Source organism: Carlito syrichta, unplaced genomic scaffold (genome assembly GCF_000164805.1).
Source record: "Carlito syrichta isolate Samal-C Ts95f unplaced genomic scaffold, Tarsius_syrichta-2.0.1 Scaffold311223, whole genome shotgun sequence".
In the NCBI taxonomy this organism is placed as follows: Eukaryota; Metazoa; Chordata; class Mammalia; order Primates; family Tarsiidae; genus Carlito; species Carlito syrichta.
Genome location: NW_007255319.1, coordinates 228436 through 244187, shown reverse-complemented (window position 1 = coordinate 244187; position 15752 = coordinate 228436). Strand labels below are relative to the sequence as shown.

At 56.4% G+C, this 15752-nt stretch overlaps 2 protein-coding genes across 2 annotated transcripts; one reads left to right on the top strand and one right to left on the bottom strand.

Moving 5' to 3' along the window:
• Positions 1–1601: 1601 nt before the first annotated feature.
• On the top strand, positions 1602–11007 carry LGI4 (leucine rich repeat LGI family member 4). The gene is made up of 9 exons (XM_008068579.2): positions 1602–3107; positions 3511–3582; positions 3752–3823; positions 5538–5609; positions 5719–5790; positions 6019–6188; positions 8291–8455; positions 8532–9037; positions 9969–11007. The coding sequence occupies exons 1-9, from the start codon at positions 2938–2940 to the stop codon at positions 10281–10283; spliced, it is 1614 nt and encodes a 537-aa protein (XP_008066770.1). The 5' UTR covers positions 1602–2937; the 3' UTR covers positions 10284–11007.
• A 1089-nt stretch (positions 11008–12096) lies between these two features.
• Positions 12097–15025, bottom strand: FXYD3 (FXYD domain containing ion transport regulator 3). The gene is given in 6 exon segments (XM_008068578.1): positions 12097–12126; positions 12312–12349; positions 12669–12858; positions 13692–13715; positions 13823–13855; positions 14986–15025. Coding segments are annotated over 6 exon segments (345 nt in total). The 3' UTR covers positions 12097–12106.
• Between the last annotated feature and the right edge of the window lie 727 nt (positions 15026–15752).

Genomic DNA, 15752 nt, shown 5'->3' with positions numbered 1-15752 from the left:
CAGGAGCAGTTGGACATGCTCGCATCCAGGCACAGGTGTACCTGACACACACAGACGACCCAGGTGGCTTCAAATGGCTCCCTCATCCCTGTGTGTCTCAGCCACTCAGGCTCGGCCCCTGCTGTACCCCAGGGTCACCAGCAGTCCCTGGTTAATGATAACCCAGATGTTTATGCAGCACGGGGGAGGGGGTCAGGTAGAGCACAGGGGCAAACGAGGAGGGGGCTCCTGGCCAACTCTTAGCCAATCCGGCTCCCTTCTCTCAGGGGGTTGACTCTGGAGCACTAACTGCACCGCCATGGAGCGGCTCAGCACTTTCTAGCGGTGTGACATTGGGCAAGTGACTTACCCTCTCTGTGGTTTAGTTTCTCCATCTGTAAAATGAAGATAGTGATAGTATTCACCTCAGAGAGAGGTTGGGATGATGATTTTTTAAAAAATCTGTGATAAACAATGAAAACTGCCTGGCACACAGTAAGTGATTTTTTAAAAGAAAGTTAGCTATTATTATCATTATTATTATCATCTTTCTCATCCTTCTCATCATATACTGGAGTAAAAATCCTGCTGTGCTGAGCTCTCCATGGCTTGGGTTCAGGCCTTTGTCCCCTCTGTGTCTCTGGCACTAAGATCTCTAACTGCCCTTTCAAAGATCCTGTAAAGAAGTTTCTCACACCTGCCATTCAGCGGAGGAGATGGAGACCTGCAGGACACTGCTCAGAGCCCAAGCTGTTCAGGTATAGGTCTAGGACCTGGAGTCCACCCCAAGCCTGCCAACCACTGCGAGGCGCCCACCCTGAGCTGAACCGCAAGAGGATAAGTTGCCACCCTCATCTGAGTCCTCTTCACATCTGGAAAGTGGATGCCACGACTGCCTGGGAAACTGAGGACCGGTTGCCTTGATGTCACAGAGGACTGGGCTGCGAACCCAGATCTGTGTGATCTGAGTTGGTGCCCTTAAGCCCGCTGTCCTCCCTGAGGCTTCTGGGAATGGGGACCAGTGGTGAAGGAGGCTGTGTGCATTCTTCAGTCTCAGGGGCGAGTCTTCTGATCCCCAGGCAATGAGGTGTTACAACCTAGTGGCTAGGTTTAGATCTGGCCAGTGCCACGAGGCTAATCGTTTAACCTCCTCGTGCCTCAGTTTCCCCATCTGTAAAAGGAGATAGCAATACTAGGCACCTCACAGGTTGTTGTGAGGAATGAGTAAATTGATGCAAAGGCTGGGACAAAGTAAGTGCTCAGTAAATATCACTACTGTTTCAGGTTGAGTGACAAGTGTCATTTATTTATTTTTCTTTCTTTCTTTTTTTTTTTTTTGAGTTGGAGTCTCACTCTGTCGTCCAGACTGGAGTGCAGTGGCCGCTCCCGGCCACCGCAGCCGCCTCGACCTGCTGGGCTCTGGCGATCCTTCCACCTCAGCCTCCCAAGTAGCTGGAACTACAGGCGTGCACTACCACGCCCGGCTAGTTTTTGATTTATTGTAGAGATGAGGTCTCACCAAGTTGCCCAGGTGGGTCTCGAACCCGCGGGCTCAGGCAATCCACTCACCTCAGCCTCCAAGGCGCGGGATTACAGGCTGAGCCACCGAGCCTGGCTTATTTATTTTTCTTATTTAATGAAAATAATCTATCCAAATTGCTAAAAGCTTACTTACAACCAATTATCCATATAACCATGGATTCTGACATCCAAAGACAAAAGGCAAACTCCCATGAAAAGGTTGTGAAGGTAGCTGCCTGGGTTTGAATGCTGGCTCTGCCCCTAGCTGAGTAACCTGGGGTTCCAGCTACTCGAGACTTCTGTCCTCAGTTTTTCCAGCTGTCAAATAGCCATGATAAGAGTACCCATCTCGGAGGGCGGTGGTGAAATCAGAATGAGTTAATAGATGAGCTTTTAGGACAAGGCCTGGTGCAGAGTAAATGCTGAGGAAGGGCATCACCATCATCATCGTTCTGGGGATCGATGCCCTACCCTCAATGGGTGGGAGGCACTCAAGGGGTTAATTTCAGGGTGGGGAAGGGAGCTGTGGGTTCTGCCGAGTGTGGCCACCAGAGGGAGCAGCCGGACCCGGGCTGGCCCCTCTGAGCCTTGGCGACAGCCCCCACCACACCCTTCGGGGGAGGGGGCTGGCTGGGAGTGGCCAGTGTTGACCTCAACTCCTAATGGCCTCTCCTCCCACGCCCCTCTTGTCCGCGGAGCCATCCGGTCCCCACCCTGGTGACATCCTCCTCGTGCTCTTCGAATGGGGTTTAGTGGGGAATCTGGGGAGGGGGCTGGCGGGAGTGGCCAGGGCGACTCCGGCCCCTGGCGGCCCCTCCCCCGCCCAGGCGGCCATCCAGTCCTTTCTCCAGGGACCTCTTCCTATGACCTCTGACCCCCTCCTCCTTCCCGCCCTGCTCTGCCTGGCGCACCGCGTGCCCAGTGAGCCCCTTTCCCAAACCCTCGGGGAGAAAGGGCGTGGGAGGTGGCAAAGAGGCTACAGGGAGCTGGGAGGGGGGTGAGGGAGAAGAGAAGTGCAGACACCAGGCAGCAGGACACACACACACACACACACACACACACACACACACACACACCAGGCAGAGACCTAAAGACGGAAAGACTGACCAAGACAGAAAGAAAAACAGAAAAAGAGAGGCAGACAGAAAGAGAGGCAAAGACAGAAACAGCGACAGAAAGTGGGAAACACTAACTCACAGTGATAGAAATACCAAGAGAAAGAAAGGCAGAGACAGAAAGAGAAACAGAAAACGAGACGCCAAAGAAGTACAGGAGGAAAGCCGACTGGAAGAAAGACAGAGGAAGAGGAGGAAAAGCCAGGGCAGAGCTTGCCTGCGGGCAGATGGAGGGGTGCCTGGCAGAGATGTAGTGGCCTGGGCCGAGCTGGTTGGGCTGAGAGGAGCAGGTGCCTCCGCCGGGGGCGAGGGGGTGAGGGGCATGGGAGGGGCGGGCATTCTGCTGCTACTGCTGGCCGGGGCCGGGGCGGGGGTGTCCTGGAGACCCCCAAAGGGAAAGTGTCCTCTGCGCTGCTCCTGCTCCAAAGACAGTGCCCTGTGCGAGGGCTCCCCGGACCTGCCCACGAGCTTCTCCCCGACCCTGCTGTCACTGTGAGTGTCCGACCCTCTGCGTCTGCGTGGGGATGGGAGTCCTGCCACCCCAGCGGTTGGGGAGGGATGTGGTGTCCCCAAGGAGAGAGGGACCTGTCAAGATCTTGGGAGGCGGACAGCACAGGATGTTGGGGCGCCTGAAAGGGGACACCTGGGATTTGGAAAGGAGCAGGGGGGACATTCCAGGCCACAGGAGCAGCATTTGGGGCCTGGGAGGAGGAACAGCCAGGGGGTGGGCTGTCAGGGTTCTTGCCAAGCAAGGAGAACGAATGCCAAGCAAGGAGGTAGGGGACGCACACCCAAGCCAGGGTGGCATGCCAGGGTCTTCCAGGCAGCAGAAGGCTCTGGTTCGGGACTGGGGCACTAGGGTGCTTGTCTCCTCACCTGCTGCCCATGTCTCCAGCTCACTTGTCAGGACTGGAGTGACCCAGCTGAAGGCTGGCAGCTTCCTGAAAATTCCATCGCTGCACCTGCTGTGAGTGGGGCCTGGCTGAGCTCGAGGGAGGGGATGGGATGTCCCTGCACATACACCTGTGTGCCCAGGTGTGTGCTTATGCCTGTGTGGGCTGAGGGTGGAAGCCAAGGTTAAAATGTCAGATGGGGACAGCATCTCTGGAAAGACTTCTCTCTTGCTCCCTTGCCAGCCTTTTCACATCCAACACCTTCTCCATGGTCGAAGATGATGCATTTGCGGGCCTGTCCCACCTGCAGTACCTGTGAGTGAGGCCAGAGGAGGGGGGAGGTGGACCCGGGAGGAGAAAAAGGAATCTCTCTGTGGATCCCAGAGTAGGGGGACAGAGGAGTTGTGGCCCTGGGGAGGAGGTGTCTGGACAAGGGCAAAAGGCCTAGCTCTGCGAGCGGGGTCAGGGCTACTGATCAGCTGTGTGATCTCAGACTGCTCACTTCGCCCCTCTGTTTCAAGGACCACGAAGGGCCTGGATAACTAGAGCCCGTTTCTGGCCCTGCCTGACTTGTGGAAGCCCAGGGAGGATACATGCAAAGAAGTCAGAGACAGGAAATGGTTCAGATGAACAGGAAATAGCTCAGGTGGTGGTGATGGTACTGTGAGAATGCTGATGGTGGGTGTATTGATGATGGTGGTGGCGGTGGCGCAATGACGGTATGACAAGCCTGGCATTGGTGTTGGTGATGGTGTTGATGATAATGGTGATGGTGGTGATCCTGCTGCTGACAGGGAAGCGATGGCGTTATGATTACTATTTCTTTGAGTTAGAGTCTCACTCTGTCGCCCAGACTGGAGTGCAGTGGCCGCTCCCGGCCACCGCAGCCTCGACCTGCTGGGCTCCGGTGATCCTTCCGCCTCCGCCTTCCAAGTAGCTGGAACTACAGGCCTGCACTACCATGCCTGGCTAATTTTTGATTTATTGTAGAGATGAGGTCTTGCCAAGTTTCCCAGGTGGGTCTCGAACCCTCGGGCTCAGGCAATCCACTCACTTGGCCTCCCAAAGGCGTGGGATTACAGGCTGAGCCACCGAGCCCGGCTGCGATGGCGTTATTGATAATGATGGAGTGAGATGATGTTGATAAAAACAGCCACCCTGGTGGTGATGATGCTATGGGTGATACTGATGACGCAGTTTTCAGGGCTGGTGTTGGCAATGATTATCAGTGATGGGAGGAGGTTGGCGGTTATGGCGTTGGTGTTGATGTTGGTGATGGTTGTGGTTAAGAGGTTGGTGTTGGTATGAATGGCATTGTTGTTGATACTGGGTTGATGGTGATGGTGACGGTGTTGGTGTTTATGGAAATCATGGCAGTGGTGGTGCTGGTGGTGGGTGAAGTTGTGCGTCTTGGGCATAATGGGGACGCTGTTGATGTTGGCAGTGCTCATGCTGCTGTGTGTGGTAGGGTGGCAGTGTGGGTGATAAGGTGGCAGTCTTTTTGGTGTTGATCACAAAGGTTGTGTTGCTGGTTAGGCTTATCCACGTTGTCAGTGTGGGCTTTGGCAATAATGATATTGGTGTTGGTGTTGATGGTGGGACTGGGTGGTGGTGTTGGTGTTGTGACGATGGTGCCTGTGTTGGTGGTGACAGTGGTAGGGTGTGGTGTTGGGCATAATGACAGGTATTGGTCCTGGGCTGCCCACGGTGATAGAGGCATGGGTGTTGGGGCTGCCAGCACCGGTGTTGGCCATAAGGGGTCATAGTGGCAGTGTTGGTGGTGATGCAGGTGCATGGGGGGTGGTGATGGGAGTGGCAGTGTCCATGGTGAGGCTGACAGTGATCACAGGGCCAGATTCTTGGGATCGTGGGCTGAGACCTTGGTGAGGGGAGGTTTTTGAGTGACTTTCCTGAGATTATTCAAGATGTTGTGGGCATGAATTCGGCACCTCCCGGTGGCCTATGGCTTCTGACAGTTGTGCTCCTCCAAGTTCAGCGGGCTTCCCCTCACCCTACCTTCTCTCCACAGCTTCATCGAGGACAACGAGATTGGCTCCATCTCCAAGAATGCTCTCAGAGGACTTCGCTCACTCACACACCTGTGCGTGCCTCCACTGCCCAGCCCTCCATGACAAGTGTCCACGCGCCACTGAGCAGGGACACAGGGCATGCTGGCAGCTGCTGACGGTTTCTCCTCTCCCCACCCCCAGAAGCCTGGCCAATAACCATCTGGAGGCCCTCCCTAGGTTCCTGTTCCGAGGCCTGGAGACCCTTACGCACGTGTGAGGCTCAAAGGGGATGGGAGGGCAGGGGATTTGGGATGTGGGGAGGGGGAGGGGACATCCGTGCCCGTTTCTGGTTGGCACACGAGTATGGCTGCAAGTTCTTACGCATTTCTCACACCACCTGCGGGGCCCCATCCTGGCTGCTGGCTGGGGAGGGGGCGAGGGGAGCATGGCCTCCAGGGGGTGGAAGCCGGGTCGCAGCCCCTCCCCGGCCTCTTGCCCCAGGGACCTCCGCGGAAACCCGTTCCAGTGTGACTGCCGCGTCCTCTGGCTGCTGCAGTGGATGCCCACCGTGAATGCCAGCGTGGGGACTGGGGCCTGTGCGGGCCCCGCTGCCCTGGCCCACATGCAGCTCCGCCACCTGGACCCCAAGACGTTCAAGTGCAGAGCCATAGGTGGGGGCTTTCCCGGAGGGGCGGGAGGGATAGCAGGGGTTCCCAGAAGAAGGCGGGAGATCTGGGAAATGGCTTCCAGGGCTGAGGAGCTCGCCTCACTCCCTGTCCTGCCATCTCCTGGCAGACCCTGAGCAAGCAGTATCACCTTCCTGAGCCTCAGTTTCTCCATCTGTAAAATGGGGGTAATAAACAGTGACATAGGATTGCTGTGAGAATTCAACGTTGCCCCCGCGCCTGAATTGGGCACAGAGCCTGGGATGGAAGGCCCTTATAAATGTTCACTCTTGTTAATGTAAAATTGGCCACTTGAAAAGTACCTATTGTGCTGAGAACTGCAACATCACCTCGCTAGTATTTACTTTCCTTTTGCTTTTCCGTAAATATACTTTGGTGCCTTTATGGATGCTGGGCAGTGCAGAGGGCCCAGCATGATAAGACTTCTGGACTTGCCAGCCCAGAGCCCATTGTTCGGAGGGAGGAAGACCGATGTCAGACAGTGATAGCCTGGGATGGTCTGGGCCAGGACGGGAGAGCCCAGAGCCAGGGCCAGTGCCACACAGAGCTGGAGGAACAGGAAGGGCTTTCCGAAGGAGTGGACATTTGAGTTCAAGCCTGAAGGGTCTTTACGCAGATGCTATTCATGCAATAATAACAATAATACTTACTCTCTAGGTGTAAGACCTGTTTTTGGTCTGTGGGACTCATAGAACAAGGGCATTTAAATTAGGGATCCCCCTTGATTCAAGTTATTCAACAAGCATTCACTGAAGCCTACACGGTGCCCAGCCCTGTGACAGGTAAGGATCACACTGTGGTGACCAAGATGGCCCTGAGCCCTGGCCTCCTGGGACTTTTAGTCCTGGGGGTTGGAGAGATAGACATGAAATAAAATACTACATAAATAAACTGTGCTACACATTGCGATACAAGGAGTGAAGCAGAGGTTAAGGGGGGATTCCTACGGGGGCCAGAGAAGGCTTCTCTGAAGAGGGCATGCACATCTGGATGTAGCTACATGAAGAACAGAGGGAAGAGAGAGGGAAAAGCCTGAGCTATGGTCCTGCGGCAGCACACAGCTTGCCCTGCTTGAGGATCAAAAGAAGACAGGCGTGGTTCTGGGGAGTGAGCAGAGGGACAGATGAGGCCAGAGGTGGCAGAGGCCTCATCGTGCAAGACTTCCAAAGCCACACAGAGAGGCAAGTAGACTTCATCCTGGGGGCCGTGGGAAGCCATGGCAGGTTTTGAGCAGGAGCTAACGTGATGGCCATTTTTTAAAGATTCCCCCTTGGGTGGTCATTCTTGGTTTGGCTCATTGCTTCAACCCTGGCACCTAGAAGCAGGGCCTGACACGTAGAATGAAATATTACAACCTAGTTGTAATAAACAACTAACAAGCCGGGGGAACCTGGCACACCAATGACCGTGGAAGCTGTGCTGCTATAACAAAGGCTCAAAACATCACGAATTAAGGGCAGAAGGTCTGGAGTGAGCTCTCCAGGTGGATGCGGCAGCGTTGTCCTTGTCTTCCTGGTTGAAGACAGGCTGTGGCATGCCCATGTGTCAGGTTTTGAGAAGGAGGGGAAAGAGAGCCAGCCCAAGACATGCTGTTTTGACACGAGCAAGTGAGGCGAACATTACGCCCTCACATCTGCCCTTGTCCCATTGGGAGTTTGCTCTGCAGCCACCGTAACTTCTGGAAAGGGTGGTGAGTGGGGGTGTAAGGACGACACGGTCTCCGGCTGGGTAGCCTGGAGGTCAGCTCCAAGTCCATTTCCTGGAGGACGGGAAGGATGGGTTTTGTTGGCTAACCGACTGCCCGTGCCACTTGGCCTTTCTTTCCTCATCTGTAAAGTGGGGATGCTGTAAATAAATGAACAAAGATGCTGTTTCCAAGGGATTCTTCGATGACGCCACACAGTTTAGAAAAGAAGGATTACCCTATTGCTGTGAGCTATTACAGCTATAGGTCAAGATTCCATTTCCATGTCCCTATCGGGTGAACACCACGAAGGGCCTTTCTTTCAGAGATGGGTAAACTGAGGCTCAGTGATGAGGATCCTGGGGGTCCCTGGGCCTGCCTGACTCTCTCCTGCCACCCCCAGAGCTGTCCTGGTTCCAGACGGTCGGGGAGTCAGCGCTGGGCGTGGAGCCCTTCTCCTATCAGGGGGAGCCCCACATAATCTTGGCCCAGCCCTTCGCTGGCCGCTGCCTGATCCTCTCCTGGGACTATGGCCTGCAGCGCTTCCAGCCCGAGGAAGAACTGCCAGGTGAGCCCCTTCCCCCTCCTGCTGCGCACAGGGTTGCCTACCTGGCGGGCCTGACCTGTCCCCACCTCCTCCACAGCGCCCTCAGTGGTGTCCTGCAAGCCGTTGGTGCTGGGCCCACGCCTCTTTGTGCTGGCTGCCCGCCTGTGGGGAGGTTCACAGCTCTGGGCCCGGCCCAGCCCTGGCCTGCGCCTGGTCCCCACACAGGCCCTCGCCCCCCGGCGGCTGCTACGGCCCAATGATGCTGAGCTCCTGTGGCTGGACGGGCAGCCCTGCTTCGTGGTGGCTGACGCCTCCAAGGCAGGCAGCACCACGCTGCTGTGCCTCGATGGGCCTGGCTTTTACCCACGCCAGAGCCTGCACGCCTGGCACCGGGACACAGACGCGGAGGCCCTGGAGCTGGATGGCCGGCCCCACCTGCTGCTGGCCTCAGCCTCCCAGCGGCCCGTGCTCTTCCACTGGACTGGTGGCCGCTTTGAGAGGCGCACCGACATCCCCGAGGCCGAGGATGTCTATGCCACGCGTCACTTCCAGGCTGGTGGAGACGTGTTCCTGTGCCTGACCCGCTACATCGGGGACTCCATGGTGAGGCTGGGCCCAGTCCGGTGGGCAGCAGGTGGGGGAGGGAGCAAAAGCCAGGCCTGAGGCTGCACTTGACTCCCATTGAGGGCTGGCTTTTTAACACCAGCCCCCCCGTGTGGGCTGGACTCTCAGCACTGATCCTATCTTGCTCATTCTCTAAACTCTGACTCCTAGCCTTCATACTGACCTTTAAACGATGATGCCATCCCAACACGGGTGCCAAGACTGTGACCCCTCAAGGCTGACTGACTCTAAATGACTCCCTGTCCCCCAGTATTGACCCTGGCCCCAAGATTCTGATTCTACCCCGGACGCTGGCTCAGTAACTCTGATGCATGCCAGGACTTGATGGGCATGCCAGCTATGCCCATCCCGCCCTGACACTGAAGCCCCGAGGCTGACACTGATGTTAAGCTCTGCGTGCTGTCTTTCTGAACCTGGAAGAGCCCGCCTCTGACTCAGGTGTTCACAGGGTCTCTGTGTAGGGAACAGACAGTGACGACAGGGACAGCAGCCCCCACACCGGGGAGGAGGCCGCAGCCATGGTCCAGGTAGGAAGAGAGGAGGCTGGGCCAGAGTAGGGCCAGAGGAGGTGGGAGAAATGTCCAGCTCTGGTAGGGACAGTGCTGAGAGACCAGCCCACAGTGGGTGGCTGGTGATAAAAAGCCAGCCCTCGATGGGAGTTAATTGCAGTCTCAAGCCTGGCTTGTGCTACCCCCTCCAAGGCCCATTGCTAACTGCTTCTATGTAGGATGTGAGCTTGAGAGAAAGGTCAAGCAGAGCTCTGAGTGTGTGGTCTGAGCAGCTGGGTGGTGACATTTATGAAGATAACACTCAGGAATTGGGGGACCTACATGCTTCTGTTTCCCAGCTACTCAAGGGTCTCCCGAGCCTCCCGGGACCGCAGGCCTTCACTGGGCTCCCCTCCCCACAGGTCATGCGCTGGGACGGCTCCATGTTTCGCCTGTTGCAGAAGCTTCCTTCGCGAGGCGCCCACGTCTTCCAGCCACTGCTCATTGCCAGGGACCAGCTGGCGATCCTGGGCAGCGACTTCGCCTTCAGCCAGGTGTTCCGCCTTGAGCCTGAGAAGGGGCTCCTGGAGCCGCTGCAGGAGCTGGGACCCCCAGCCCTGGTGGCCCCCCGTGCTTTTAGCCACATCACCATGGCCGGACGACGCTTCCTCTTCGCCGCTTGCTTTAAGGGTCCCACTCAGATCTACCAGCATCACGAGTTAGACCTCAGTGCCTGAGACCGTGCAGGACCCCGAAGAGGCTGGGGAGCTGTCGTGGGGAGTCTTGGGACCCTGGATGCACCGCCCCTGGCTGGCCTGCCGGGCCGGCTTGGGGTGCTGGGTGGTCTTAAGAGATACTGATCACAGGCCAAGTTCTGCAGCCAGAGTTCTAGCCCTTAGCCCCCTTCTTGGAGGATCCGGGCCCAAGGGAGGGGCGGGGAGAACGGAAGTTCCCAGCCTACTGTCCTTCCAGCCTGAAGCAACATCGTGGCTGGGGCAGACGGCCCTCATCAAAGGCGATTTGGGGGCTCAGACTGGGGGACCGCACGGAGCGGGAACACAGAGGTCACGATGGGGGGCCCGTGCCGAGCTCCGCGAGGTACGGAAGCTCCGCCCTCAACCCACTCCCACCCTGCCCGCTCCCGATGAAAGTGCCGAGGAGCCGACAGCGTTCGTCCCCCCGAACTCCCCGCGGCCAATCGCTGCCCCGGCGGAGCGCCCCGCCTCCCTGCCGTCTCCGCCTCCGGGCGGGTCTCCGCGCCCGGCTCGCCTCCCGCCCCGGCGGCGTGTGCGCATGCGTGCTGCGGAGCGCGGCCGGGCGTTGTCCCCCTTGCGCGTGCGCGGGGCGGGCGGTGGGCGAGCGGGGGGTGTCTCTGGAGGCCCCGGGTACTCCCCCGGGTGGGCGATCAGAGCAAGGACAGAAAATGTCTGAGTTCAATAAAGGCGCTGTGTACCCGCCCCACCCGTTGTTGGGGGTCATTGGGAGAGGGTGTCCCGTGAACAGCACAGGGGCAGGGGTGAGGGGGAACGGGGGGTGGTGTCCCTGCAGCGGTGCTCTGGAGGGGAGGAGGTCCCAGGGGGTCCCAGTGGAGCGATCTGGCTGCTTGTGGGGGCTACTGCAGGGTCTCAGAGGGTGGGCCTGCGTTATGGAGAGCCTCGTGGGATGTTTCAGGGATAAAGGACGTGATGGGGGAACAGGCCACGAGGGTATTGTGAGTCTCTTTTTGGGGTCATGTCTCGGGACATTGGAAGAGATATTTTTGGGTGTTTTGAAGCGTCTTAGGAATGTGTGGGGTAGTTTTGGGGAACATTTTGGATGCCTTTTTGGGTATCAGGGAGTCTCAAGGGAGTTTGAGGCTTGTTGGAGGTTCGCACACCATGTGGTCATTATATATTATTAGGGGCATCGTGGGGAATTGTGTAAAGGTCCAACAGGAACATCTGGACGTTTAGAAGGGTCTCATAATAAAGTGGAGTCTCAGGGATGAATGAGCTGGTCGTAGGGGCTTACTATTATAATAATTAACTATCTGAACACTTCCATCATGGTAGGATGAGGTTACATCCTAGTTTTCCTGGGGTGGTCCCAGTGTCCACCCAGTGTGTCCCCCCAATTCCATCTTGTTAGAGTTCTCTTTCACCCTCAAAAGCATCCCCCACTTGACCACTAGAAAATCTTACACTGCACACGAGGCTCTCATGGCCGTGGAGGCAGAGGGCAGGGCCAGTGCCATCCACCAAGCCATGAGGGAGCAGGCCCATGGGCTTTTCTCAACAAGGAGGTTCAACTGCCAGCTTTGGTGCCAGTCCCAAGTGCATGTCCGCCTTCCCCTGATCGCTCCGAGCCCCACCCCATTGAACACATAGGGAGTCTTGAGGCTGCTTGGGCAGGAGGCAAGGCCATTTTAGATTAAGAATTGAACAAAGAAATCCTCCCCTGAAAGGTGAGCTGAAGCCTTGGCAAGGCAGTCCGAGGACAGGAGGGAGAATTCCATCCTGGAGTTCAGGCTCTTGAGGCTGGGGACAGAAAGGCTCTCCGTGTTCTTTCCGCTGGTCTGTCCTCAGCAGTTATGGGCCGAGCCTGGGAGAGGTGATAGGGTCAGTGTGGGAGGGTGGATTTCCGCCTTTCTTTCCAGTGTGCATATGTACACACACACACACACACACACACACACACACACACACACACACACACACACACACACACACACACACACACTGCTCATTTCCCATGTTCCCCTCAGCCCCATGCCGTCCCTGTCTCACCTGGGGTGATGAGAGGTGGCGCATCCCCTGGACGGTGACTAAGGGGACAAAAGTGGTGAGATCTGTGTCCACCCACATTTGTCACCTCCCATAGTGCTAGAGCAGTCTCAGTTTGCCCAGACATCTCTTCCTGGCTATTTTTCCATTACAGCGTTGTACAATCCCAGGGACCAAAGCGTTTCAGGATTTGGGGCCCTCTGGAGATTATCAACTATAAATAATAAACTTGGGAAATCTTAGTGACAGGAACTCCTAAGGTCAGAGCTTGGAGGCCTGTCCTCCTTCCGGGAGAGAGAGCTCTTTCGCTGAGAAGCGTCTTAGCCAGCATCAGGCAGACATGCTGGAAACCCCTCTTACCTGGGCTTCTGGCTGAACTTGCATTTGCATTTCCCGCCTGTTGGGGGAGAGGTGAGTGTTCAAGGGAGGGGACCCCAGCCCCGCCCTGCCCACTCCTGCCAGCTCCTCCACTCACTCATAAGAACGATGATGCCGATGGCGCACAGCACCCCTGCGCAAATGAGCCCACCGACCCGGAGGCTGTGCCAGTCTAGGAGGAAAACAGAGGGGACCGCAATGCCAGCCTGTGTCCTCCCCACCTGTCCCCCCCGCCACTTGATAAGTACATCTTCAGCACCTCCGATGTGCCGGGCACTGAGGCTCAGCAGCTGGAGAACAGACACAATCCCACGTGCACACATTCTAGTTCACACACAAGCAAACAAGATCATTCATGTAGGGTCAGGTGCAGAAAGCGGTCTGAAGAAAAATAAGCAGGGGAGAGTCAGAGGGCAGCTCTTTTAGAAAGAGTGGTCAGGGAGGGCTTCTCTGGAGAGGCCACATGGGAGCAGTGGCCTGAGGGAGGCAGAGGGCGAGCCGTGTGTATATAAGGAGGTGTTCCAGGCAGGCGCTAGCAAGTGCAAGGGGCCGGAGGCCACTAGTGAGTCTGCCATGTCTGAGGAGCAGCAGAGGCCTGTGTGGTTGGAGCAGGAGGAGCCTGGAGAAGGTGAGAGCAGAGAAGAGAGGGAGCAGATCAGTGGAACCAGGAGGCCACATGAGGAGTTTAGTGGAATAGCTCACCTCCTCCAGGAAGTTTTCTCAAGTCAGCCCTTCTCCCAGCCAGCTAACTTGAACCAGACAATGGCTTCTTGTGAACTGTCCTCACTTCCTGCATGTGACTATCTTGCTGGAATATAACCTCCCCAAAGACCAGGTAGCCATCTCTTGTTTTAATCCATTGTGTTTACTGTTCAGTGCCCCGATGTCCCTTCCTGTCCTTGCCCTGTGTCACGCATCAGACCCTCATCCAATCCTGTGTGGGACCCTTGCCACGAAGTAGTATGTGGGGTTGGGGAGAGGGTAAGTAGGGGTGCAAGCTCTCACCATAGTAGAAAGGACTGTTTTTATCTGCAAGGAAAGAAACAAGAACATGAATCCAGGGCCACAGCCAGGAGGTGGAGGTTCCAGAGGAGAATCTGAGGGTGGGACAAGTGAAAGAGTCCTGTCTGACTCACCTTCTGGGTCGTTGGCATCCAGGGCAGGCAGGCCTGGCAGGGAGAAGCAGGTAGGAGAGGAGATGGTGATGCAGCCTGGGCAGAGCCCTTGGGCAGGGCCTGTGGAGCCTTGGGGGCCTTGGGAGAGGCTCCCCCAAGAAGGGACAGGGGTCCTGCCCCAGACCTGCTGCCTCGGCATGTCCTATCAGAGACATGGACTATCCTACTCAGCTCCACACCTTTGAGTCACAACAGCGTTTTGCCACCTGAAATTGGATCTAATCTGGGAGGCCTTTGATCTCATGTTTCCAGACGTGGTGAATCCATGCCTCCTTGCAGAAACGTGGGGGCTTTTCTTGCCAAGATGACAGACGGTTTCAGTTCTTAGAGCCCTATTTCCCCAAATCCAGACATTCGCATCATCTGTCTTACCAATTTCGCCATATTCATACCCACCTGTCCTAGGGTTTGCTCACTATGCCCCTTTAAAGTGACTCACTATTGTCAACTTAAATGCATTTTATTTAAAACAGTGGCACTGGGCTGGACGGATCCTAGTCTTACCCAATGTAACGGATAGAAAGAAACACCATGAAAGCAAAGGACTAGGATTAAATTCTGGCCAGAAGCACTGGGCTGCCTTAGCTCTGGGCTTAAACTCTAATAAAGGCAGATTAATACTTTTTAATTACATTTGAAGCACAAACGCACGGTGCTTACTCTGTTCTAATCTTTTCAAATATTCACTCATTTAATCCTCACAATGACTCCCTGTGAGTAGGTGCTATTATTCTTATTTTTACAGGTGGGGAAACAGAGGCACAGAAGGTTTTGGTAACTTCCTGCATAGCCACTAGGTTCCCTGTCACCCCTCCTAACAAAGTGTCGGGAGGTATTAAAGACACAGTGGCACTGGACTGAGCCCTGTCCTTGACGCCCTCAGATTTCCAAGAGGACGGGGAAGATGGTGACTCTTCAGCCATGGGAGCCGCTGTTGTAAGAAGTCCTGTCCTTGTGTGTCCCTGGAAATCACAGGTGTGGCACTTCTTATCCTCAAGGAGATGCTGTCCTAATAGTCACCACCTCCCAGGGGGGGCAGAAAAGCACACGAGACAGATACAAGGCCTGGCCACCACCCAACTGGGGGTCCAGGGGAAAAGGCCGCTGGGGGGATGGGAACTCACCTGCCAGGAGCATGAACAGGCTCAGGGTCACCTCCTGCATGTCAGAGTGCTAGCCTAGAGGGGCCAAGGCAGGTCCAGGGTTAGCAGGGCCACCAGGATGCCAGGCCTTGTGCCTCTGCTTCCCACTGCCCTCCTCTCCTGCCGGCCAGCCAGGGTACCCAGCTCAGCGGGGGCAGGAAGGCTGGCATTGAGACTCTCTAGGCCAAGAGATAAGGAGGAGCAAAGTGGGGTGGGGGCTGGGTGACAACTCAGACCTGACAAGGGAGCAGCTGTTACCACGCACCAATGTGGACTTTAAGCTTTAAGTGAATTGTCCGGTAGCCAGAGGGGTGGGGGCTGCCTGCTGTTATCCTCACCTGACAGATGAGGAAACTGAGGCTCTTGAGAGGCAAAAGTAGGTGCCAGGGTCACCTGGACAGAAAGCAGGACTTAAACTGGTCTGGTGCCCCAGCAGCTCTTCCTGACTCGGGACTGTCAGGGCCTCAGGGTGTTTAGGAAATGGGGTGTTGGGAGCGAGGTGGCAAGAAGCCAGCTTCCCTGGAGTGTCTCCCATCGAAGGCTCAGGGCCTGCCTGGCCCTGGCCCACTGTGCAGACTGCAGGCTGGGGACTGAGTGGGCTCCTCTGGACAGGGTCGGGGGAGGAGACCACTGCAGGCTGTGGTGGGGGGCAGAGGGTGGCCGCAGGTGGTCCTGGACCTGGCTGCAGCCCCAGCTCCATCTCTGCCCCTCTGCCCCTCAGCCTCACCCGGCCCTCCCCACCCCAGCCC

What these genes read in the sequence shown, in the direction of transcription:
- LGI4 (XM_008068579.2), top strand. Translation starts at nt 2,938, where the DNA reads ATGGGAGGGGCGGGCATTCTGCTGCTACTGCTGGCCGGGGCCGGGGCG. An exon ending in TCCCCGACCCTGCTGTCACT is followed by an intron (nt 3,108 to 3,510) that starts GTGAGTGTCCGA and finishes CCATGTCTCCAG; the next exon opens with CTCACTTGTCAGGACTGGAG. An exon ending in ATTCCATCGCTGCACCTGCT is followed by an intron (nt 3,583 to 3,751) that starts GTGAGTGGGGCC and finishes CTCCCTTGCCAG; the next exon opens with CCTTTTCACATCCAACACCT.